Below are 23,183 nucleotides of genomic sequence, written 5' to 3'. Positions count from 1 at the left end.
AAGCCTGCAGTCTAGACATAGCCTAGGTGTAGACATATTTTAAGCAAACAAACAAACAAACAAACAAACAAACAATAATTCTCCAGATCCATGCCCTTCTCCCATGAGGTTGAAGTGCCAGCTCCAGTTTCTTGGGAATCCTCCCTACTGATGGAAGATCCTCCCGAATGGAAGATTGCCACTGCTGCAATCAATCTTCCGGAGTTCAATTTAGTGGGTCTATTTAAGACTCGCTAAATCAAACTCAGAGGGTGCCCCTGTTGGCAGCTGGCACTCCTGCTTAGGCGAGGAGTAAGGAAAGCTGATGGAGGCATTTGCTCCTGTTGGCTTCCTGCTGTGGGGATGTCAGAGAAACGTGAAACAAGGTACATGGACTCCAGCTATGTAATTAATGTAGCTGGAGTTGTTATCTTCATTCAATGTTCCCTATAAGCATAGACCTGCCTAATCTTTACCCTGCAATGGTGGGAGGTGGCGTTTGCTAAAAACAAATAAAAAATCCCAGGAATATGCAGTTCCATAATTTTACTTTGTTCTCCCCACCAGATGTAGCATTTTTTACTTTGCCTGGGCTTCTAAGAAGGCTTGGGAGAGTTCAATTTTGATTGGTAAAAGTGGATTTCTTCTTACACACAACCACAAAAATATTATCGTCAACAACTATAGTTCACAGCAGGCCAGGTACGACAAAAGCTGTTGAGAAGTCAGGGTTTGATTTAAATTTACTCTGTATATTTTGATACGTGATGTTAACAATTTTCCTGAGCAGTTATAAGGGTTTAACTTTTCAAATAGCAATGTCGTCTGCCATTAAATAATTATTCTCTCTCTCTCTCGCACACGCGTGTGCACAAACACACACACACCCATAGCTCTGTTTTCTGACTGTCCCCATAATTTCTTGCCCCTGTGAAAATTTAAATCTATAAAAACTTAAAACCTGCAATCTGGCACAACTGTGACCAGGAGCAGACTGGCAATCAAAATAGGCCTGGGAATGGCCCTCCCATGATGTCACCCTGCGTGCCTCTCAAGCCCCGCCCCTTTTCCCTGCGTCACATCTGGCACGCAGCACAAGTGGCGGGTCAGGCTCCGTGTGCCACATACAGCAAGGACGCAGAGCCGCTCGGAGTGCGAGGCAACAGCAGCCCGTCACGGGTGGATACGACGGCCCACTGGGAAATTCCCGGTATCCCACCGGGCCAATCCGCCCCTGACTGTGACCATTTAAATAAATACATTTCAAACAATATGAGCTGCTAAATGATTTAATTCTGCCAACCCTGTCTCCAAGAGAGGCTCTCCTGGAGCAGTCAATATTTACAACAGATGTGGAAAGAGGGCTCCCAACAAAGTAACCTCCCCGTTAGAAAGCTCCCCTTAAATCTGGTTGTGACGTAGTGGGGGTACCTGGCTGGTTTCTATGCTGCTGGCTCTGGGGTAACCCCACTGGCTGCCGTGGGTACCAGGACCCAGCAATACAGGATGAGTCACTATGCAAACCAGTATGGCCAGACACCCCCCATGGAGAGGAACAAAGGAAGGTGGAATGCTGCCCTGGCTGGGGGGCAGGGCTGGAAGGGAGTTAGTGAGTTGCTGTCTGAGAGCATGGAGGAGACAGCCTAGGGAAAGGGGCTGGAGTTTAGGGGCCCAGTCTCCCCCATCTCAAGGGGGCCTGAGGCATCCTAGCCCAGCTCTGTGACCAGATTACATCTGTGCTGTGCTGTATCCTGGAGAGGCAATAAACTTCCTCTATTCCACCGGCTGGTGCAGTCTGTTGGTGCCATTTCGGGGTGCAGGAGACGGGGGAACCCCAATGCGCTGTCACACTGGTTTCCTTTGCTTGCTTAGCCGCACTCCTAATTAAGAAACCGGATACAGGAGAACCTCAGAGTTACAAACACCAGAGTTATGAAACGCAGTCAACCACACACCTGGTTTGGAACCAGAAGTAGGCAATCAGGCAGCAGTAAGGAGATGGGGGCAAATACAATACACTACTGTGTCAAACAGAAGCTACTTTAAAAAAAGGGGGAGGACAGCATTTTTCTTCTGCACAGTAAAGTTTCAAAGCTGTATTGTCGCTGTTCCATTGTAAACTGTTGAAAGAACAACCATACTATTTTGTTCAGTTACAAACATTTCAGTGTTATCCCCCACCTCCATTCCCGAGGTGTTCCTAACCTTCAGGTTCAACTGTATCATTAACGTCAAGGCACTTAGTTGCCACAACCTAACTGCCCTGCAAGTTTTCTGTACTATCCTCCTTCATCCCAGCTCTCCTGCGATTGTGCATTAGCAATGAGAGTGCTGAAGGAAACAGCTTTCAGATCCCTCTGCCACAAACCCGCCCCGAACTTGTTTTTAAACAGTGTTTTTTGACCTTGTCCAGCCCAGATAAAAGCATCTGCTTTCAGTTTCATTTCTCTCAGCTTGAGCTGGGAAATGGAAACCTAAGATTCAACTTTTCCTGCCTGTCCTCAGTGATTATGCAAATTACTTTCATGCCCTTGAACTGGGGCAGCAGTGCGTGTGTTAGTTTGGGGTTTTTTGATGGAAGGAAAGTTGTCCTTGATTTTGGGCCACATTTCAAGTGAGCAGCTTTGAAGAGTCCCCCAGACTGTTTTGCAGAGAGTTTTGAAAAATGTGTAGTGGATGCTTTTGAGTCTGTCTTGGGTATTCCTCTGGAATGGGTGAAGACAAAAAACAGTTTAAAAAAAACCCTCTGGAAGGATTCAGGGCAGAGGGATCTGTTAACTGTTTCCTTTGGGGCTATCGCTAAGGTACTGTGGACAGAGAGCTGGCATGGAGGCAGATGGCACAGAAAATTGCAGGACACTTAGGGTAAATAGCAATGAAGTGCCTGACCAACCAGTTGGGATCGTGAGGTTCTCACAACATGGTTTTATGCCCTTCTAGTTCTGCTGTTCTGGCAACTGGCTGTTACGATGCAATTACTTGGATTTATTTATATTTCTCCTTTGAGGTGCTCCTCTCAACTACTTGCTCCCGATTTCTGATGATCCAGATGCTGTCTCTTAAAATGCTACCAGCTAGAGTTGGCCCAAAAATATTCCCTGTCTGGAAAATTCTGCTGAAAACAAACATTCTGTGGTGGACGAATTTTCCATGGAAAAATGTCAACTGCTTTTCAACAAGCTGAGAATTTTCAGCCAAAAAGCTTTAGATGAAAATTTGATTTTCAGAGGAGGGGGAACAGACACTTTTTGTGAAAAAATTCAGGTTGTCAGACCCCCAGTTTTTTGTCCAAAGCCCTGTTTGGATGGGAAGTTTTGAAGCTGGCCCTCCTGTTCACCTCTAGAACACGGGTGGAAAATGCAGAATGGAGTTTTCAGGCTTGGGCACCTAATGCCAGCGATCTAAACAAGCATCTGGCTTTTCAGAGGGGCTGGATTTTGCACACTTTGACGGAAAGAGTGGCAAAATCCAGAGCTCTGCCCTTCAAAACCTCTCACTTGCAGCTTTTTCTTGTGCTGCAGGGTGGGCGTGGGCAGGGCTTAAACAGGCTCTCTCGCTTGTGCACCACTAAACAGTATCTCCAGGGGAAATGTTTAGCAAGGGACACCTCCCTTAGCAGGGGCCAGTGAGCCTCAAGGTCTTGCGGGGGTAGGGACAGCCCTGGCAGAGGGCCGAGAAGAGCAGCGAGTGAGGCTGGATGGCTGTGTCCCCCACGCGCAATCAGAGGTGCTGGACGTGGGCAGTGGTGCCGAGTGCCAAGCAGCGGGGTTGGTTACCAGGGCAAGGAGGTTGGGCAAGACGTCTTGCAGAGCAGCTGGGTGTGTGGGTTACCCCTGGACACTGGTTTAGGCTGCATGTGGGTAAAGGGCGGAGGTCTAGCGGTGGCACTGGGGCATGTACCAATGCCAGCAATGACGACACGCATGCTAGGAAGAAACTGGCCTCTGCAGCCAGGGGTGGAGTCTCACATCTGTGGCACCAGCCCCCAAGGACTATATTCGGGTGGTTGGTCTGAACTGGACTAACTGCATTTCCGACTCTGCTCAGTGACACTGCCACCAAAGCAACGGATCAGAACCCTCGCACTGCAACCATGTTCGGTAAGAGCTTCCTATTTACCTGAGCCTGGAGCAAGAACTGCTCCCCCACCTAGTCACCGCCAGCTCCCCCAGGAAACCCAGAACCCAGCTCCCAGATCAGCCCCCAGGCTCTCATAGAACCGTAGCGCTGGAAGAGACCTCAGAAGGTCGTCAAGTCCAGTCTCCTGCTCTAGGCAGGACCAATCCCAACTAGATCAACCCGGCCAGGGCTTTGTCAGTGGAGCAGGCGTGAGAATGGGTCTTCCCTCGGCAGCAAAGTGAACTAGTCCCACTGGCCCGGCTCTGAAGGATGGCGGGGGTGGGGGCAGGATGGGGCGCCCACTTCAGAGCCACCTTGATTTTTTTGTGGAAAGGTTCCTTTTGCAGCAGACGGGAGCCTCCCCAAATCCCTTCCCACCCTCTCTTGCTGCTCTGACCAAAGGTGCCAACCTCAGGGGTGCTCCCACCCCGGCGCACCCCCGGGGGGGAAATTAGAGAGCGGGTAACGGAACAGTCGTGTAACCGCATGACACCTTAGCGGTTACACCACGACGCGATAGTGCCCGGGATGGGACTGACAGTCAGTGCACTCCTGGCCCCACTCCCCAGGAGCCCCCTGCAGCCCTGTAGCAACGCAGGATGGCAGCAGCCCCTGTCCATGGGGGGGTCCGAGTGGTACGGGGGGAGCCAGCTTAAAAGAGGCAGCAGTGCAGGGGTGGGGGAGAGGCAGAGGGGCAGCCTCTGTCCCGGGGAGCTTGGGCCAGCTTCAGACAGAGGCTGCTTTGTGGCAGCCTTCTCGTCCCTCCGACGCTGTTGCCTCTTTCAAGCTGGCTCCTCCCTGTACCACTCAGACCCCCCGTGGACAAGGGCTGCTGCCATCACTGCGTGCCCCTCCTCGTGCCTCTGTAGGAGACAGCATGGGGGGCACCAGGGGATCTGTGGAAGCCAATATGCTGGCTTGAAAGCTGGCTCCTTGCATGTATTGGCTCCAGCCTGCCCCCGTCACCCTCCGCGCTGCTGCCTCTCTATGGTTACGTCTACACTGTAGCCTTCTTCTGGAAAAGCTTATGCAAATGAAGTGCAGAGTGGAATATCACCGCGCTTCATTGGCCTTATTAATTAGGGGCCATTTTTGCACAAGAGGCTTTTGCACAAAAAGGAGCTGTGTAGGCGGCTCCTTTTTGCACAAAACCCCCTCTCTTGTGCAAGAGCCGTTCTTCCTGAAAAAATGAGCAGCTAATTACTTGTGCAAATGAAGCGCGGTGATATTCCACTCCACGCTTCACTTGCATAAGCTTTTCCAGAAGAAGGCTACAGTGTAGACGTAGCCCTATCAGAGGCAGCAGCGCTGGGGTGGAGGCAGATGGATCTAGTGCTCATGGGGAGCCAGATTTACGCTAGCTCCTCCCAGGCACCAGCTCCCACTGCCCCGTCCCTTGCTGCTTCTGATACAGAGGCAGCAAGGTGCCTGGGGGTGGGGAGTGCGCGTAGTCGATAAGATTAACCAATAAGCCCAGGCTTATCGGTTAATTGTGTAGCCATCTACACTATGGAATCAGTAACCAAGCTCCTCTTCCCTGTCCCTCCCAGCTCCTCCCGCCTACTGCAAACAGCTGTTTCACTGCATTCCAAATGCTCTAGGAGGGAGGGGTGGAGCGGAGATGGGGTTTGCTCTGGATAGGAAGCAGGGAAGAGGCATGGTGGGGGAAGGGGTAAAGTGGAGGCAGGGTCTGGGGCAGGGGATCCAGCCCCCACCCCCTCCCAGCTAGAAAGGGGTTCTGACCATTGGTTACTTTGTGCCAAGACTCCTCACAGCTTCCCTAGCCTCTGCAGCAGCCCACAGGCTGGTGAGACCTCACTGGAAAGGGACCCCAAGGGGCAGCTCCCCCTGTTGAGTCAGCATCTCGCTCATCCTCAAGCACCCTGCCCGTGAAAGAGGCACCCAGCAGTTCTCAGTGCAGAGGGCTGAATGAAAAGCAAAAATCCCAGGACTCGTGAGTGGTACCGACCTGCCCAGCGGGGCACAGTTCCGTGGCTCTCGCATCTGAACGCCTCTGCTAGGTCACTAACGTCCAATTCTCATTCCCTAGGGAGCGGCCTTCTCACGTTGGCAGGCATGGGCATCGGGACAGGTAAGGGGCTACCCCCGGGGTGGTGACTGATTGACACTTGACCTCTGCACTTATCAAAATCACGCTTAGCCAGGGACTCTCCCGGCTCAGTAGCTGCCCCTGCCAAGACCCTAGCTGGTGCGAATGAACCTCAGGCTCAGGCATGTGGGGATCAAGGACTTGGTCCCTATCAGCTTGATTTCTTCCCTAGCCCACGAGGCAGCAGGGCGGCTGTGGGAGCCGGGGAGGGGGCTGGAGACAACCCTTCGAAACCCTGCCAGGCCACAGTTCATTTTGCTTGTGCGAAAAACGAGAGGCTGGATCCATATGGGCCTTCCTTGTACAGTCCATGCATTTGGTGAGCGCTGTCGCCCCTGCCGCTGTCCTGGGGGTGCCCTTCCAAGGTGCCACTGGCCCCCAGATGCAGCAGAGTCCTGTAGCATCAATGGAGCTAGGAAGGCAAGATGTTGCTCCTGACGTCCCCCAATGTGCCGTGCCAGGCTTGCTTTGCGAACTGGCGGTTTCCTTGAGGGAGTGGGTCTCAAATGGTCCTGTCACCCTTCCTGGCTACTGGAAGCACGATACAGGGACCATCCAGGAAAAGAGCTGGGCAGGGGTTAGGGTTAGGGTCCATGGCTGGCTGGCTCTGTAAGGATAAGGCCTTTTTCTGTAGCCGTAGTGGAAGTCCAGCAGCCATACTGGAAGGCCAGTAGCCATGTTGGAAAGGTGGGAAGTAGCCATACTGGAAGGCCGGTAGCCATGTTGGAAAGGTGGGAAGTAGCCATACTGGAAGGCCGGTAGCCATGTTGGAAAGGTGGGAAGTAGCCATACTGGAAGGCCGGTAGCCATGTTGGAAGGCCTAAAGCCTTCATCTGCAGCCAGACTGAAGGAGCAGCAGCCATTAGCCGAAAAGCTGGGAGTTGCATATTCTCCTTGCATCTAAATTGCAATCAAATAGTGCCATCCCAGGCTATAAGAAGATACAGTCCTAATCAGGGGCAGATGACCATTTTGCGGGGCCCAGGGCAGCATAATTTCGTGGGGCCTCCCTTTGCCACGGCGCATGCGCGGGGCTTTTTGAAGCGTGGGGCTCGGGGCAGCCGCCCCGCTCGCCCTGCCCTATATCCGCCCCTGGTCCTAATGATGTCAGTATCACCACATAAAGAAACAGATCTCAAGGCTGGCAAGAAGCAACTTACCAATGGTTGGGGTGGTGAAATCCTCCGTCCTTTATTCTATCTTTATGGTTCCCACTTTCCCCTATTGTTTGTCTGTATCAGGGGCTGGGAACCTTTTTTGAGTTGGGGGCCACTGACCCACAGAAAAATCAGTCGGGGGCCACATACAGGTGAGAAGAAAAAAAAAGACCCTTCACAGACATGGCCCAACTAAGAAAGAGACAGACCCTCCCCACATTCCCCTCACACACCAGAGCCTAGGGGGGCCCAGGCTGTAGATTTTGTGTGTTCCAGCCCCACAGGGAGGCTGGAGTGCCAGCTTGGGCTCCCCAATGCTGGGGGGTGGAGGGGTGGGGAAGGCTTGACCTCAGAAGCCAGATCCAGGCCCCAGGCCTGAGGCTCCCCAGCCCTGGTCTATGTGCTCTCTGTCTGGTTTTTAATTGTTTCTGTCTGCTGTAGAATTATTTTGCTAGGTGTAAAGCAATGAAGGTGGCGGGGTGTGATTGGTTAGGTAAGTGTGCTACAGTCTGTTAGGACTGGTTCGTCAAATCTGAGTAAAGTAATTGGTGCAGGAGTCAAGGTTCGTTCGCTAAATCGGGACCCAAAAGGAAGCTTTTTGGGTACCGACTCCAGGACACAGCTCCTAGATCAGAGCTGCCAGACACCAACTCGGTGCCAATGACACCGAGCAGACCCCGGAGTCCTGATCCTGGCTGGGCCCTGTGACGGACTGGTCACCGTCAGGTCATGTGAAGTGTGAGTGCCTGTGTGAGTCTGTATGTGCATTTCTTATCACCTTACCAGCCGTGCTGCCGAAGCAGTTGTGGTAGGCGCCTGGACTGTGTGTAACACGGCTGTGTGGTGCATGCAGGAGTTGCCGTCGTCGGCGCCCCCGTTGCACTCTGGGCAGTAGGCTTTACTGGGGCAGGCATCGCAGCTGGGTCGATTGCGGCCAAGATGATGTCAGCGGCTGCCATAGCCAATGGCGGAGGGGTGGCCGCGGGAAGCCTTGTGGCCGTGCTGCAATCCGTGGGTAAGTACCGGGACTCTGCTCCCTTAGAACCAACCCTGCCTGGTGTTTTGATGGGGTTCTGATTTCTCTTGCACTTGGGGAGGAGTCAGTCTCTCCCCTGCCTGGCCCGACCTGCTGCTCACAGCCCCTGCTAGGGAGCTGCGACGTCCTTAGATGCAGCCTGCTCTAGCATCTCTGTTCACTAGCCCTCTGGCGAGGGGCTTATGCTGGACCATGGCTCGTTTGCCTCGTCGCAGAGGAAGAGACGTTCACCCGCCACGGTCTGTTCTCCCTGGGGATGTGCCCCTTGGGGGGAGAGTTAGAGCCCAGCGTGTTTGGATCGTACCTCCTTCCTCCCCCGTTCCAGGCTGCACCATCAAGGCAGGGCAGCCAAGTACAGAACTGGACTCTGGCCTCTGGTGTAAGGGAACCTCTTACAGCCGACCAGAAAGCAAGAGAGTCGCGACTTCTCCAGGGCAGGGGCACAGGAAGGAAATCACTGGCCTGATAGCAGGAATGTCAAATCCTGTTTTACCAGCTAACCAGTTAGGCAGTGTAATCAGTTAACTGATTACACAGGATCCCAGAAGGTGGGGGGGAGGGGCAGGGAGCCGCTCAAGCCCGCTGGAGCAACTCCCAACCTGCGGGGCTGCCAGCTCCTGGCCCCTCATAGGGAGCTGCCAGCCCTGCAGGGAGCTGCTGGCTCTGCCAGCCCCACACAGAGCTCCCGCTCTCAGCCTGCACTGGGCTGCTGCCTCCCAGCCCTGCCTGGGGCTGCTGGAGGGGCTGGAGCAGCCCTCTGCCCAGGACAGGCTGTTCCCAGGCCCTGGTTAACCATTACCCGGTAAGCATCACCCAGTGACCCGTTCACATCCCTACCGCCTAGCGTGTTGCAATACTGAGCATCCCATTCTTTGTTTCCCCTCAGGTGTCACAGGTCTCCCTGCTGCTGCCCAAGCTGTGTTGGTAGGTGCTGGGGCAGTAGTCGGAGCCTTAATTTGAAGCGACAGCTGCCCCTGTGCACTCTGGAAGTCACACCAACTTCTGCGGCTGCCCCTTCCGGCTAATCCTGCAAGTAGCAAGCTAGAGAAACGGCTTCATAGTGGAACGTGCCAAACCAGTGTGGCCTATAGAAATGGCTTTTGCCCATCTGTCGCTTGCTCTGCCTTCTCAACCACCAGTGTCGAGTGCTGTGGGGTTTAATGGCCGAATTCCTGCTCTTGGCTGAAATGTGACAAATCAATAAACTCCTGCAAATGCAAAAGCGCTAAGTTATTACATCTGGAAACTGTTGATTGTGTGCTGGTAAAGACTGTGTACCATGTGTGCGTACACCTTCACCACCACCCCCCCAGCCAGGAGCGTAGAGGGGCTGTTCATGGCAAAAAAAGAGCAGGATAATTAGAGTTGTCAAATGGTTTAACAAAAAATACTGACACACTCCCCTTAAAAAAAAACACACTGGGCAAAAATTCTGTTGAGGAAAAGAGGGGGAAGCCAAAGTTGTTAAGCAAAAAAAAAAAAAGAGGGCACTGCGCCTTTAAATGGTCCCACAGACTCCCCCACCCCCGCCAGGCTTCCATCCGAGGGAAACAGGAAATACTGGACATTTCACATGTCCCGTATTTTCTGGTTTTTTTAGTGGACGGAGGACCTGAATAATGGACAGTCCAGGCGAAAACCAGACACCTGGCAACCCTATCTCTAAGCCTCTGTCAGCAGCAGGAGTGGCCTGAGGCCGGCTGCGGCAGCTGGCGCCCTAGGCAGAAGGTGAGATCGGCGCCCCCACCTGCATGGCCATCAATGGCTGTGACATAATCAAGGGGTGCCCCAGCGCCCTGTGACGTTATCATCGGGCTCCCAGGCCGGTGGCGCCCTCGGCAACTGCCTAGTTTGCCTAGGTTCACGGGCCACCCCTGGTCAGCAGTAGAGCCAATCCAGCTTCCTCCTCTGAGCCTAGTTTTAAAATAAGCCTGGGGCGTAATCCTGTGGCCACTCAATGTGGCTAGTGAGTCCTAGCTCAGGGGTGGGTGACCACGTAGCGCGATGCCACCTCTACTGACTGTCTTCATTGCTTCTTGGTGACTCAGCTCGTAGGCTTGCAATACAGCGATAGGTAGAGCCTTGCAAATCTGCAGCAATCCGCTTTATATCCACGGGTTTCCGCCCCTGCAGGAGTGGGTGCAGATAGCTCCATTTTGCAGATGCGGATAGAAATTTTGCATCGTGCAGGGCTGGAGTGATAGGGGAAGCTCTAAGGCCCAGGGGGAGGGGCGGTTGCCACGGGCTGTCCAATCCCCTCATTACTGTGACAAGCTGAAACCGTTCGCTGTCTAGCCCAGGCATTAGTTACATGGGCATTAAACTGAAACAGAAACAGAGTTTGGACCATGTCACTAAAAATCCCCCTCCCCCAATTACCTTTTCCCCTCTTGTGGTGCCATTTCATCGTTCTACTTGTACGCTGAATCTTCTAGCCTGGGGTGGGCAGATACGGCCCGTAAGCTGGATCCAGCCCGCCAAGCCACCGGATCTGACCTGTGGCCAGCAGGATCCTCAGTCAGGCTCCCTGCTTGCCCCACCCCAACAGGCTGCTCAGAGCTGCTGTCTGCAGGGGCCATGTGCTTCTGAGAGCTCAGGGAGCAGGGGAGGGGGAAGGACTGAAGAGAGGAGAGGTTTCCTGCACTGTCCCTGCCCCCAGCACAGTCTTACAGCTCTCGTAGGCTGGAAACACGCACCCATACCCCTTCCCAGATCTCATACCCCCCCCACCGCACCCCAAAACTCCCTTGTGTAGTCAACCTCCATCCCAGTTCTTGCACCTCCTCCATTACTATCATGGAAGAGTGTGGCCCCCCGAGCAATTACCAATTTCTTGGTGTGATCCCCGCCCATCAAAAATAATTGCCCACCCCTGTTCTCAGCTAATGTAACAAGCAAAACAACAACAACCTACCAAGCTGAATTTTAAACCATGAGCAGCATAGAAGAGGGTGGAACCCAGAGGGTCAGGTTGTTTTCCAAGTAGGAATAAGAGATCCTCCGGAAAAGGCTTTATTTTCTGGAGAATCACGTCTAGACTGGCGCTTTTCTCCGGCTTATCTCCAAGCTGGAAAAAAGTGGCAGCCATGTTAATGCAAATACCGCGGGGGATATTTAAATCCCCTGCGGATTTGCCTATTCCAAAGTGCTACATTAGCATCCCTTTTCCGGAAGGGATGCCACTGTAGACACAGCCTAGGAGATTTACCTGATGTTGCTCGAGTCCTTAACTCAATTAACATTTGATTTTCTTCATTTAAATCATTGCTCTGGGGTGAGGCTGGGGAGGAGGGTTCAGGATGCAGGCTGCCCTGGGGAGAAAAGACAACCCCGTCTCTCCCTCACCGCAGCAGCTTGGGGCCAGGTGAGACGCACCTCTGCATGGCTGCTGCAGCTCCAGCAGGCACAGCTGGGGGAGGGGGTGTATATCCCCCAGCTGGAGCAGGTCCAGGTTCATCTGCCCCCTGCACTCCCCAGCCAGAGTGAGGAATGAAACACACTGGGCACTTTCCCCTCGCTCCCTGACAAAGGGGAGTTTTTGTACAAATCAGGAGGGGAGGGGAGGGAATTTCAGCCCCCCCCTTCCTAAAGAACATCTGGTGGGGTGGAAGCATCAGGGCTTGGACTTGAGGGGGGCAGTGCACCCGGAGCCAACCCCTTTCACCTGTCTGGTGATTCTTTTTTCTGTATGGTTTTATTCATCTCTGTACCAATGGGGGGAGGGGGAGGAGCGTCAGCCCTCACTGCCCTCCCTAAAGATGCGGGGGAGGAGGGAGGCTGGGGCAGTTCTGGACAGGGGGAAAGAGGGTGCCCCCAGCCAGCCCCATTCACCTGCCTGATTCTGTCTCTTTTCTGGATGGCTATATGAGACGCAATCCCATCCCGGCTCCAAACCCTTAACTTGCTTTAAAGTTATGGTAAGAGGAAGCTGCCAACCCAAGGTGGTGATCCTAAACTCCTACCATTTAGGAGGCAGACTGGCTCAAACATCTGGAGAGATCATGGCTCTTGGGCATGGAGGGGGCAGGTGGGTCTCTGCAGGGCTAGGATGGGGACAGGGTGGGATTTACTGTCTGGGCATCAGGAATTTCCCTACACCCCCCCCATGGGAGTGTATACCCCCCCTGAATTTCCCTACACCCCCCCATGGGAGTGTATACCCCCCCTGAATTTCCCTACCCCCCCCCATGGGAGTGTATATCCCCCCTGAATTTCCCTACCCCCCCCCATGGGAGTGTATACCCCCCCTGAATTTCCCTACACCCCCCCCAGTTTTGTGAACTATGTATGGTGCATTACACCCCACTTCACCCTCAGGGTCCCACCCCTCATCGGCCCTGACACCTCCCCTTGTAAATTCGAATCCCCCCCCCCATTTCAATTCCTGGGGAAGCTACTGCTGGGCATAGAGGGACTGTACCATCTAGGACTGGATCAGGAGCGGAGGCACTTCATTCCAGTGGCTGTATCGCTGGGTGCCCCGAGACTGAGCATGCAAACCCTTCGTGTCCCTGCGCGCAGCGGCAGGGCGGAGAAAGGGGAGCGGGGCGTGGGCTCTTCCCATCCCTGCTCTGGGCGGGGAAGGCTTGGTCCTCGCTGCTCACCCACCTGCGCAGTCGCAGCTGCCTGGTACCCAGGGATCCTGATATAGCTCCACTGCGCAGCAGGCGAGTCATTCTGCTCCCTCTGTGCCGGAGGTAAGTCGCTGCGCTCTGGGTAAGGACCGCTCCGTCATTCGGCCCGCAGCTGGGAATTGCGTGCGCGGGGATGGGTCAAGGGCGAGTGAGGGGCTGCCAAGGAATCACATAAAGCCCGGGGGAGGGGGGGGGTTTCCCCCTAATTTTTGCTCATTTGTTCAGTGTTAGGAGGGATGGATGAGTCAGGGGGTCTTGGCAGAAATCAGCCAACTATGTTACGTGTCATTTATAAACAGCCCCGGAGAGATGAACAGCCAGGGGAGGGGATGATGCCTTTAAATGAAATCCCATGTGAAATGCTCAAAGAGGCTACAGCTACACTGCCCATTGTTGCGCAAGAAGATATGCAAATCGCCACGCCTCATTTGCATACCTAATGAGCCACCATTTTTGCAACAAGGGCTTTTGCGCAAGAAGGAGCAGTGCTGGTTTGGCTGGCACTGAGTAAGCAAATGAGGTGCGGATTAGCATATTGCTGCATATCATTTACATAAGTTATGCATGCCATTTTTGTGGGAGGGGGAAATAGTTTGGATGGGGTTTTTTTTGTGCAAAACTCCTGTTTTCCGCAAGATCCTTATGCCTCCCCCTCATTTGCATAACGTATGCCTCCTCTGCAGGGGAGGCATAAGGCTCTTGCAGAAAACCGGGGTTTTGTGGAAAAAAAAAACCCGTCCACATGACTTTTTTTTCTCCAAAAACGGCGTGCATAAATTACGCGAATGATATGCAACGATATACTATTACTTAGGGGGACTTGGGAATGAACATTTGTTTCTGGGCGAATGAAGCTGGAGAATAGAAAGCTACAAAATCAGGTGAGTTTCCAACTCATCACTGCTGGGTTGTTTGTGTGCAGAGTTGCAAGGGGGGCCTTCTGTTGGGGCCAATCAGCGGAGAGGAGCCCTGGGCACATGTGCTCGTTACATCTTGTGGAGCAATGGCAGCGAAGGATGCAAATCTGGACCAGGGGAAGGACATTTCTGGTTCCCTTGCTGTCGGCCCCCCACGGCCCTCCCCCCTCCAACTGGGTTTCCTGGCTCCCCCCACAGCCCGGCTGAGCCACCCTCCCCCTGGCAACCCAGCTGGGTTATGAGCCACCCTCCCCACTCCCTGCATAGCACTGAACTCCCGAACCCTCCGCCTCCACAGTGCCAGGACTCTGATCCTGGCTGTTGCCAGATCACAGCGTTCCGGTTTCTAGAGATGCAAACTTTGGCTCTTACTAGACCAACGCCTTTTGTGGTGAGAGACGAGCTTCCGAGCTACACCGAGCTCTTGGTCAGGTCGGGGAGAGGTGCCCCGAGCATCACAGCTCAGTGCAAGGTGGAGCAGATAGTCTTCAACTCCATATTCTACATTAAGGGACCAGTCCAGGCCATGGGGTTTGTTTTACACCCCTGCCACTGTAGCAGAAAGGGGGTGAGGGAGCTAGGGATTCTTGTCCTAACCCAGAAATCGAGTGTCTTTAGTCAGCCCAGGGTTTTTAGTGGTTAGCAAAGTTATGAACTTAAGCTACCGGGGGGAGTGAGGGGGGGGGTCTGTTGACGGCGATGTGCCAGCTTTTGGGGCCAGGACTTGGAGATGCCAGCAGAGTGAGCCATTGGTGAGAAACAGTCATCATGTCCCCCCGGGGGATTGCACGGTTTGTCTGTTACCGTTTTTCCTGGGGGAGTCCAGCTGAGAGCGAGTGTCTGGCTTCACCCACCCAGGGCCTGGTAGGGCATCTCCCCTTGCTGGCGTATTATCTAGTTCTTAGCAGCCTCATCCCAGTGTACCCTGCAGCTGCCCTAGAAGGAGAGGAATTCGCACATTCTCCACGGGCAAAGGAAGGAGAAGGGGGTCACCGGTGCTGAGTTGGTGCCAGTCCAGGCAGGGGAAAGGAAAAGCAGAGAGGGGCTAGGAAGAGGTTATTACCCTAGAACAAGGGTGGCCACTGACCCACAGAAAAATCCGTCGGGGCTGCACATAAGTGAGAAGCAAAAAAAAAACCCTAAAACCAACCAAACCCTCACTGATGTGGCCCCAACTGAGAAGGAGAAAGACACTCGCACACCAGGGGGCCCAGGCTAGTAGATTTTGTGTGCTCCAGCCCCATCAGGGACCAGTGGGAGGAACTGGAGTGCCAGCACTGGCTCCCCAATGCTGGGAGGGGAGTCCTGAGCCTCAGGGGCTGGAGCCAGGGGGCGCAGCTGGCCCCGGGCCTTAGGTTCCCCATCCCCACCCTAGAATCTTTGGATGCTTATGCTGCTCCCACATGTGCACTGGGCATGACTCCTTGCAGCTAGTTCACTTGTCGGTGAGAAGGTCCCACACACTCCCTGCTGGGGCCAGCTATGCAGGAAGAGGATGGGGGCAGGTGGGTTACCCCCGTTATTAGCTCAGGCTCTGCAAAGGAAGGGGCCTGATAGATGCTTTCATGTATTGTATGTCCCCAGGGCTGTATGTCCCCAGGGCTGTCCCGGGCCTTTGCTCGGCGGGAGCTGCCCTATGCGGATTACGGATGCAGACATAACCACAGGCTCCTGGCACTGGCCCCACGGCACAGGGCACGGAGGCATCTCCGAAGGGGTCTAAGTGCATTTCTGGTTTTTTTGCTCAGGGCTGACGGAGCGGAGCCGCAATCGCTGAGATCAGGGCACGTGGGTCAGAGTCTCAAGCATGGTTGGTAAGGTCCTATTCTTTCCCTAAAAGAGCTTTGGCCCGGAGCGGCGTCTGGCACCGGCGCCGCCAAGTCATCCGTGCATTGGGCAGGCAGCCAGTCACTCAGCAAGCCCACAACGGGAGTGCTTGCCGTGTCCTCTCCCACCTCTGGCTCCGGCCCTTTAAGGGACAAGATCCTGGACGGAGATGGACCGTGGGTCTGATCCAGCTTGGCAATGCCCCTGTACCTGAGCAAGCGCAGGACACTTGCTCTGCTAATGCAGTCCAGTCCGTGGTCTGTCCCTGCGGCGCGGCAGGGGGGCAGCACACTGGCCAAAGGCGGAGTGGGTCACGCTTTAGCTCAGAAAAACTGGAGTGGAGCCAGATTCTGGCGCGGTACCGCAGAGTTAACCAGCCTCCTGCTTCACGGAACCTCCTTCCAAATATCCCTTCTGGAGCCTCTGAAACTTCCTTTCCCTGCTGCTCCGACGAGACGCCATCCTCCCAGCCTTGCCGGAGGCCGCACAGGGCTTTTCTGGTGACAGAATGGGGCACCCAGTACATGGCTCATGACTAAGGGGTGTTTGCCCCTCGCCGTGCTCCAAGTGAGTGGCCAAGTGGAGTCCAGCGGGGTTAGGGGCAGAGAACTTTCCAACAGAATTCAGGGCACGCCCACAGGCCTCTCCCCCTTTCTGTCCTTCTCTGTGTGAAAGCGGCCGATGGCTCACTACTCTCCCCCTCTCCTTTCCTAGGGTATATCCCCATTGCTATTGGAGCAGTCGCTGGATTAGGTAAGTGCCCAGCTCAGGGCGGTGGCTCGACTGCCAAACGCTTGAGCTTGTAACAGATTTATTTCGCATTGGGTGCGCACGGTTCATCCGCTCCCCCAAAGCACAGGGCCCTCGCCTCTCATCAGAGCCAGGCGCCGTGGCCCCAATGACCTGGGCCACGCAGATGGCCACAGCGCTTGGCTGGCTGATAGAATCCTAGGACACTAGAACTGGAAGAGACCTCGAGAGTCGTCCAGTCCAGTCCCCTGCCCTCACGGCAGGACCAGGCACCGTCTAGATCAGGGCTACTCAACTGTGGAAGCTTGGGGGGGGCCACAATGATATTCACAGCACATGCAAATCGCTTCTTTCACACTGACGGGCATGAATACAAAGATTAAGGCAAGACTACACAACACGCAGGCCCCATTTAAGTCAATTCTGCTGATATCAATAAAATGCAACATTTACCCAATTTCCACCCATATAACAGCCCTTTTAATGAGCAACGACAGTCCAGGAATGTGACTACTAAACCGCATCTCAACAGAAGACCATTCTATTGACTCCTTTTTTGTTTTGGCTCCCACCCACGGGCTGCAAACAAACAGGCCGGGTCGCATGTTGAGTAGCCCTGATCTAGACCATCCCTGCTAGATGTCTATCCAACCTGCTCTTCAATATCTCCAGTGATGGAGACTTCACAACCTCCCTAGGCAATTTATTCCAGTGTTTCACCACCCTGACAATGAGGAAGTTTCTCCTAATGTCCAACCTAAACCTCCCTTGCTGCAGTTTAAGCTCATTGATGTCTTCCCTGAGGCAAGCAAAGGTACCTGCGCCCCCAGGAGATCAGGGAGAGGGGCTGGCGACAAGCCCTTTGGACTTTTGCTTGCCGACCTTTTGCTTGAAAATGTGCAAGCCCATCCTGAATGTTGCCCCTGCAAAAATGGAGCTATTGGGAGTGGCTCGGTGCAGGAGCAACTCATACAGGGAGGGAGTCGGTCTCGGGGTGGCTCTGGGCTCCCGTTGGGTTATTAACATTGCGGCACGTTTTGTCCTGCAGGAGTCGCCACCGTTGCTGTCCCCGCGGTACTCGGGGTAGCCGGCTTTTCTAGCGCCGGCATCGCCGCCGGGTCAGTTGGGGCCAAGATGATGTCAGCAGCTGCCGTCGCCAACGGAGGCGGGGTCGCCGCTGGAAGCACCGTGGCGGTGCTGCAGTCCATTGGTGAGTCCACGGGAGCAGCTGCCCTTCGCTCATGGGCCTCTGTGTGCGATGTTCTGGCGTGCCAACACTGACAGACAATCCAAGCATTTCCGCCTTAGCTCTCGCTTCTCTTGCTCCTCCACGGTCTTGGCCGATGAGGCCCGTATGTGCCGTGTTACCTAGTTCAGGGGCGTAGCGAGGGGACTGCGGGGGGGGAGGGGGCAGTTGCCCCCAGGAGCCACGCTAGGGAGGGCGCCAAACCAATTTATTCCCCCTCTGTTCCCTCATCATCCCTCAGCTTGCCTGCTCCTCCTCCGCCCACCGCTGCTGGCTGCAGCCTCCTCCGGGCCCCCAGCCCCACCCTCCTCTATCTCTGCTGGCGGGTTAGTGGGTGCGGGGGCCGGCCCCAAACTGGAGGAGGTGGGGGAAGATGTGGTACAAGCTCCTTCCCGCCTCCTCCCAGGGTCGGGTTCAGCCATGTGCCAGGTTCAGGGCCCTGCCATGTGGTGGGGGGGAGGCACAAATTTTGCTTTTGGTTCCCAGATGCATATCGCCCTCGCTATGCCTCAGACCTAGTTCTCCCAATTATACCATCATCGGGGCCTCGCTGCTGGTGACCCTGGGCTCTCTGCCTCATTCGGCACTTGCCTAAGGTTCCCTTCATGATCCTGTTACACAGGGGTGAAAGTTACTTCAGTTTCTTACAGGTAAGATCCTGTCACAACCTATCCGCTTCAGGGAGGTCCAAATACTGGGGGAAGGCTGGCCACACCACAGAAGCTGTAAGAAATTGAAGAGTGGGGTGGAGTGCAGGGGACTCAGGGCAGAGGGTTCATGTGTGGGGGTTGCAGGAGTCAAGATTGGGGTATATGAGGGGCTCAGCGCAGGGGGTATGAGGAGAGGGCTCAGGGAAGGGGGTTGGAGCATGGGGGGTGCAGGAGTATGGGCTGGGGACAGGGATGAAGGAGTCACAGTTGGGTGTATGAGGAGGGGCTTGGGGCACAGGGTTGGGATGCGGGGGTGCAGGAGTCCAGGTTGGGCTGCATGAGGGGCTGAGAGCAGAGGGGCATGAGGAGGGGTTCAGGGCAGGGGGCTGGCGGGTGAGGTGGTTGGGGTGGGGGGGCTGCAGCCACTTTTTCCCCATTGCTCCCCCCCTCCCCCTGTTTGCTGACTAGGGAGCGAGGGAAAGCCACAGGCTGTGCACTTTGCTCCTCTGCCCTCCCCTGGCAGCCAGGAGCCAGAGCAGGCGGTGCGCTTTGCCTCGCTCTCTACCCAACAAAAAGGAAAAAAAATTCCACAACTGGGGTAAGAGCAGCTGCAGCCCCCCACCCTGATATTGCAGCGGAGGGGTGGGGGGGCTCCGGGCCAGGGCAGTCCTAGTCACCCCAGCCCGCCCCTCTAACCTGCCAGACTGCCTACTTCTAGCGCAGCAGCCTGCGGGCAGCCCAGGAAGCCAGGCTGGGAGCACCCCTCGCTTCCTTCCTCCCCCTGCAGCTCAGTGCCCCAGCCGGCAGTTTCTTACCAAAGTTCTGCATTGGCTCCTTTCACCTCTGCTGTTATGATGAAACTGTCTGAAGCAAGCAATGGGATTGGACAAGCGGTGGCATTATTTCCTATGGCCATGGGGAATGCTTCTTCAGACTCGCAGATCTAGCCAGCCAGGAGATGTTGAGTAAGGTACACTAGCTGCATCCCAGCATGGAACCAGGTGCACGTGCAATTGCACGAGGCCGTCACTGCAGTGCAGGGGAACACAAACACGCAGATACTAGAATGTTTTTTGGTTTTCATAGAATCACAGACCACTAGACCTGGAAGGGATCCCGAGAGGTCATCGAGTCCAGTCCCCTGCCCTAGCGGCAGAACCAAGCACCATCTAGAGCATAGGTTCCCAAACTGGGGGGAGTACCCCCCTAAGGGGGCATGAAGAAATTCTGGGGGGGCACGAGGTGACCCAGCATCAATCCCCTCCCCAAGAAAAAGCCTGGTCCCTCTGGTAAAAAAAAATTCAGGGGAGGATGGAGTCTCTTGCACAGACTTCAAAATGGCCATCTTAAAAGGGCAATGCCTGTACTGCTCTTAAAAGAGCAACTTTTTTTTTTGGCTCAAGTTTTGCTGCTATTTTTGGGGAAGGGGCGAGGGTTTCTCAAATCAAAAAGGGGGTGTGATGCCTATAAGTTTGGGAGCCACTGATCTAGAGCAAGGTTGGCAATAATTTTTTATGGGGGGGGCATGCCAACATTTTGGTAAGTGGTCAAGGGCTGCACCTGTCTATGGAGGGGTGTGGGCTCTGGGATGCAGTTTGGGTGCAGAAGGGAGATCAAGGTAGGGGACTAAGTGCAGAATTCAGAGCAGCTCCCTGCCCACCACAGTCCCAGGTGGCTCAAAATGGCTGGCTGCTCCCTGTGACTCTGTTATGGGCTCTGGGGGGAGGGGGAGGCTTCACGCTGCCCCCCATCCCCCAGCAAAATCTCTCCGCTCCTATTGGCCGGAAACTGGCCAATGGGAGTGGAGAGATTTTGCTGGGGTGCAGGGGCAGCATGCACAGTCTCCCCCTGCTACTTTGGTACCCAGAGCCGTGAGCCACAGGAAGCAGCCAGTCGCTTAGAACAGTGTGGAGCTGCTCCATGCCTGAGAGGCCTGGCAGGGCCGTATCTTGTCCACCCCTGACCTAGAGGACAGTTTTCTCAGCGCCCACGAGAAGCGAGTGCGAGGAGGGGAAAAAGATTAGAAAGAAGCGACGGTTGCTCACATAAGCCACCCATGGCCCTTACAGGCTATGGCCCAAGGAAGCCTTCTATGATGAAATCCACTCTAGCTTTGGACTGGGCTCACTCCCTGTTCTGCATTAGAGTGAAATGAACAAAGACAGAGGAATACAGAGATTCCCAAGTGTTCTGTGGGAGGTGAACCAAGCACATGGCCGTTTTACTAGTCCTGGGAAAAGGCCGGCCGATTTCAGAACGAAATCCATTACATCTAGGCCAAGAATGACGAAGGGTCGTTTGTCGGGTTGTGCCCTGGGTTAGCTCGTGTTAGCATGAACGTTGCTGGAAAGGGTTGCAACAAAAACAAGGCTTAACAGGCCTGCTCGGACAGCTAATGAACTGGGGTAACATTTCCTCTGTTTCAGGTGCTGCGGGACTTTCTCTTGCTACAAAAGGTGTGCTGACAGCTGCCGGGGGAGTAATGGGGTTCTTCAGTCGCTAACGCAAGTGAAAGTGGCAACTGTTCTTCCTCCTGCCGAAACAGCCCCTGCATCCTGCCTCATACTTGTTCTGACGGCTCCCCAAACCACCCTTCCGACCCATTTAGATGGTGGCTGAATGATTCCTGCTGGCTAAAATGTGAAAAAGCAAAACCCACAAAATAAAATCTTTAGATTGATGTCTGGCTGGTGTGGCAGAATGGAAGTGAATCACTTTCTGTGCACACGTGTCTCTCGCACACACATTCTAAGTGTGACCTCACCCCAGATCCGTTCATGCACAGCTCCTCCCAGAAGAGGGCGCTGCATGGCATTTATAGTTCCCATTCATGTCCAGTCAATACGGCTGGCTGTGCTTGATTCAGTGGCAGGTTGCCAGAGAACATGGGGCTACGTTTCTTTCCTGTCTAGGAGGAAACAGAAACGTCTCTGTTTTCTTTTATGTGCAGCCCACCTTTGTACAAAACACCGAGAGGGGAAAGTTCCAACAAGAAATATTGCCTGCCAAAAAGGTCCCTGTGTGGTCCCCTCCTTCCAGGCCCATGAGCTAGTGTCTCAAAAAAACATTTTGTATCCTGATCGCCGGGGAGGCTGGAACAATTTGCACAGTACGGGGGCTGAGAGCCATCGAATGAAACTGTCAACCCTGAGCATGATGGAAACCTTTTTAAGGCAGGGCATGTGGCAGCCCCCCCCTTGCTCTAGTATTTAGACTGAGCACCGTGGGAACAAAGTTTAATCTGCTCAGCACTTCTAGTCATCCACATCATGCTGCAGCTGAAATCAGAAACCTCTGCCTGACTTACCCCTCCCCTGCCTCGCTGAAACGCTGCTCCCACCACTCAGGGTGTAACACGATCAGATCAAACGGTCTGCGAGTTTCACACGACAGTAACACAGCACCCGGTAGGTGGCACACTGATTTGAGTAAGTGAGTCTTGGCTTGGCAGATGCCCAAGCCAATTCAAAGGTAAAAACGAGTCCCGGGGTCGTATTAAAAATACTTTCGGGGAGAGTGCAATCTAAGTGGACACAGTGACCATTAGCCTCCAACACAGAAGTCGGATCAGCTCATTCAGCTGGTGTAACCCACACACCTAGGCTACGTCTACACTACGAGTTTTGCCGCAAGAGCCTATGCAAATGAAGTGCGGATTCGCATTTTCTTGTGCTTCATTTGCATACTCTTGTCCAATCCATTTTTGCGCTGGGGGTTTGTGTGCAAAAACAAGCTATGTGGACATTTCCTTTTTGCGCAAGATCCTTATACCCATCTTACGCAAAAAAGGTGTTCTGCAGAAGGCTTACAAAACGAGTTCCCCCGCCGCACTGACCTGATACTATCCGCACCCACAAAAATGAGCCACGGATATCCACAGCCAGTTCTGTGGATGCGGATATCCATGGACATAGAGCAGATATCCACAGGTGTACAGGGCTCTATCTATAAAAAGTTTTACATAGAATCCCAAAGTCCCCGCTGAGTAACTGGAGCTATTTTGACACAAGGCAAATCGTGGTGTGTGTATGGTGGGGGGGAGGTGTCTGTAACTAAGTATATAGTTTCTCATGACTGAGTGAAAATGGAGCATCTGTTTTTTTACCATAAGTTATTCAAAATCGGAGAAGAGTATTTCATTGGTGGCCAGAGATCCCGATTTCCAATCTGCTCTGATCCTCGAGTTCGTTCCAGAACCCGCGGTTCTGCTGGAGAATCTCAGCAGTTCTGCTTTCCATTATCTGCATTAGAGGTGCAGCCCGCAGGCCGGACGCTGTTCACCAGGGTTAGCCCCTGGCGAGCTGCTGGCTGCTTTTATTGACCTGTGTCTCCACAAGTGCAGCCACTCACAGCTGCCGTTGGCCATGGTTTGCTGTTCCTGGCCAATGGGAGCCGCGGGATGTGCCACGGGCTGGGCCATCGTTTCCCGCAGCTCCCATTGGCTGAGAACGGTGAGCAGTGGCCAATAGGAGTGCTGAGTGGACACTCTGTGGACATGCAGGCAAATAATGATTCCGGCGGCCCACCAGGGGCTAACTCGGGTGAACCACGTCCATCCTGCTGGCCATGTGTTGCCCTTCATGTTTAAAAAACCACTGAAAATTCAAACTGCCTCCTTTACACCTTACAATACACAGCAGGCTTTATTCAGTAAACCAGCTCTCACAGCAGCAAACGGGTATGGCACCAGATTTCAATGTTAAGCTTCTAGGGGTACAATGACACCATCTCATGGATCCACGTGGTGACCCCTCGTAG

General features: G+C 54.1%; 2 protein-coding genes and 1 long non-coding RNA gene across 6 annotated transcripts; 2 read left to right on the top strand and 1 right to left on the bottom strand.

Moving 5' to 3' along the window:
- The first annotated feature begins 3,936 nt into the window (after positions 1–3,936).
- On the top strand, positions 3,937–9,623 carry LOC102444302 (interferon alpha-inducible protein 27-like protein 2A). The gene is made up of 4 exons (XM_025186075.2): positions 3,937–4,079; positions 6,149–6,190; positions 8,219–8,380; positions 9,288–9,623. The coding sequence occupies exons 1-4, from the start codon at positions 4,073–4,075 to the stop codon at positions 9,359–9,361; spliced, it is 285 nt and encodes a 94-aa protein (XP_025041860.1). The 5' UTR covers positions 3,937–4,072; the 3' UTR covers positions 9,362–9,623.
- Positions 9,624–11,337: 1,714 nt separating this feature from the next.
- Positions 11,338–13,146, bottom strand: LOC142819890 (uncharacterized). Its single transcript, XR_012897569.1, has 3 exons — positions 13,010–13,146; positions 11,610–11,712; positions 11,338–11,468 (listed from the first exon to the last, which is right to left on the bottom strand). It is a non-coding gene; the product is annotated as an uncharacterized LOC142819890 (long non-coding RNA).
- LOC102444539 (interferon alpha-inducible protein 27-like protein 1) lies at positions 12,835–21,105 on the top strand. Of its 4 annotated transcripts, XR_012897568.1 has the most exons (6): positions 13,541–13,555; positions 13,850–13,916; positions 15,701–15,766; positions 16,494–16,532; positions 17,578–17,739; positions 20,852–21,105. XR_012897568.1 is itself a non-coding variant. In XM_075908579.1 (5 exons), the coding sequence occupies exons 2-5, from the start codon at positions 15,760–15,762 to the stop codon at positions 18,333–18,335; spliced, it is 282 nt and encodes a 93-aa protein (XP_075764694.1). In that variant the 5' UTR covers positions 12,835–13,098; positions 15,701–15,759; the 3' UTR covers positions 18,336–18,460. The 4 variants fall into 4 exon arrangements, 3 of the variants coding, with proteins under 3 accessions (XP_075764694.1, XP_006126025.1, XP_025041861.1); XM_075908579.1 differs by lacking the exons at positions 13,541–13,555; positions 13,850–13,916; positions 20,852–21,105 and adding exons at positions 12,835–13,098; positions 18,262–18,460; XM_006125963.4 differs by lacking the exons at positions 13,541–13,555; positions 13,850–13,916 and adding an exon at positions 12,943–13,098.
- Positions 21,106–23,183: the final 2,078 nt, after the last annotated feature.

The sequence above is a fragment of the Pelodiscus sinensis genome, chromosome 25, assembly GCF_049634645.1.
Source record: "Pelodiscus sinensis isolate JC-2024 chromosome 25, ASM4963464v1, whole genome shotgun sequence".
Taxonomy (NCBI): domain Eukaryota; kingdom Metazoa; phylum Chordata; order Testudines; family Trionychidae; genus Pelodiscus; species Pelodiscus sinensis.
Note: the sequence above shows the minus strand (reverse complement) of the source record. Positions and strands in the feature narration are given on the sequence as shown.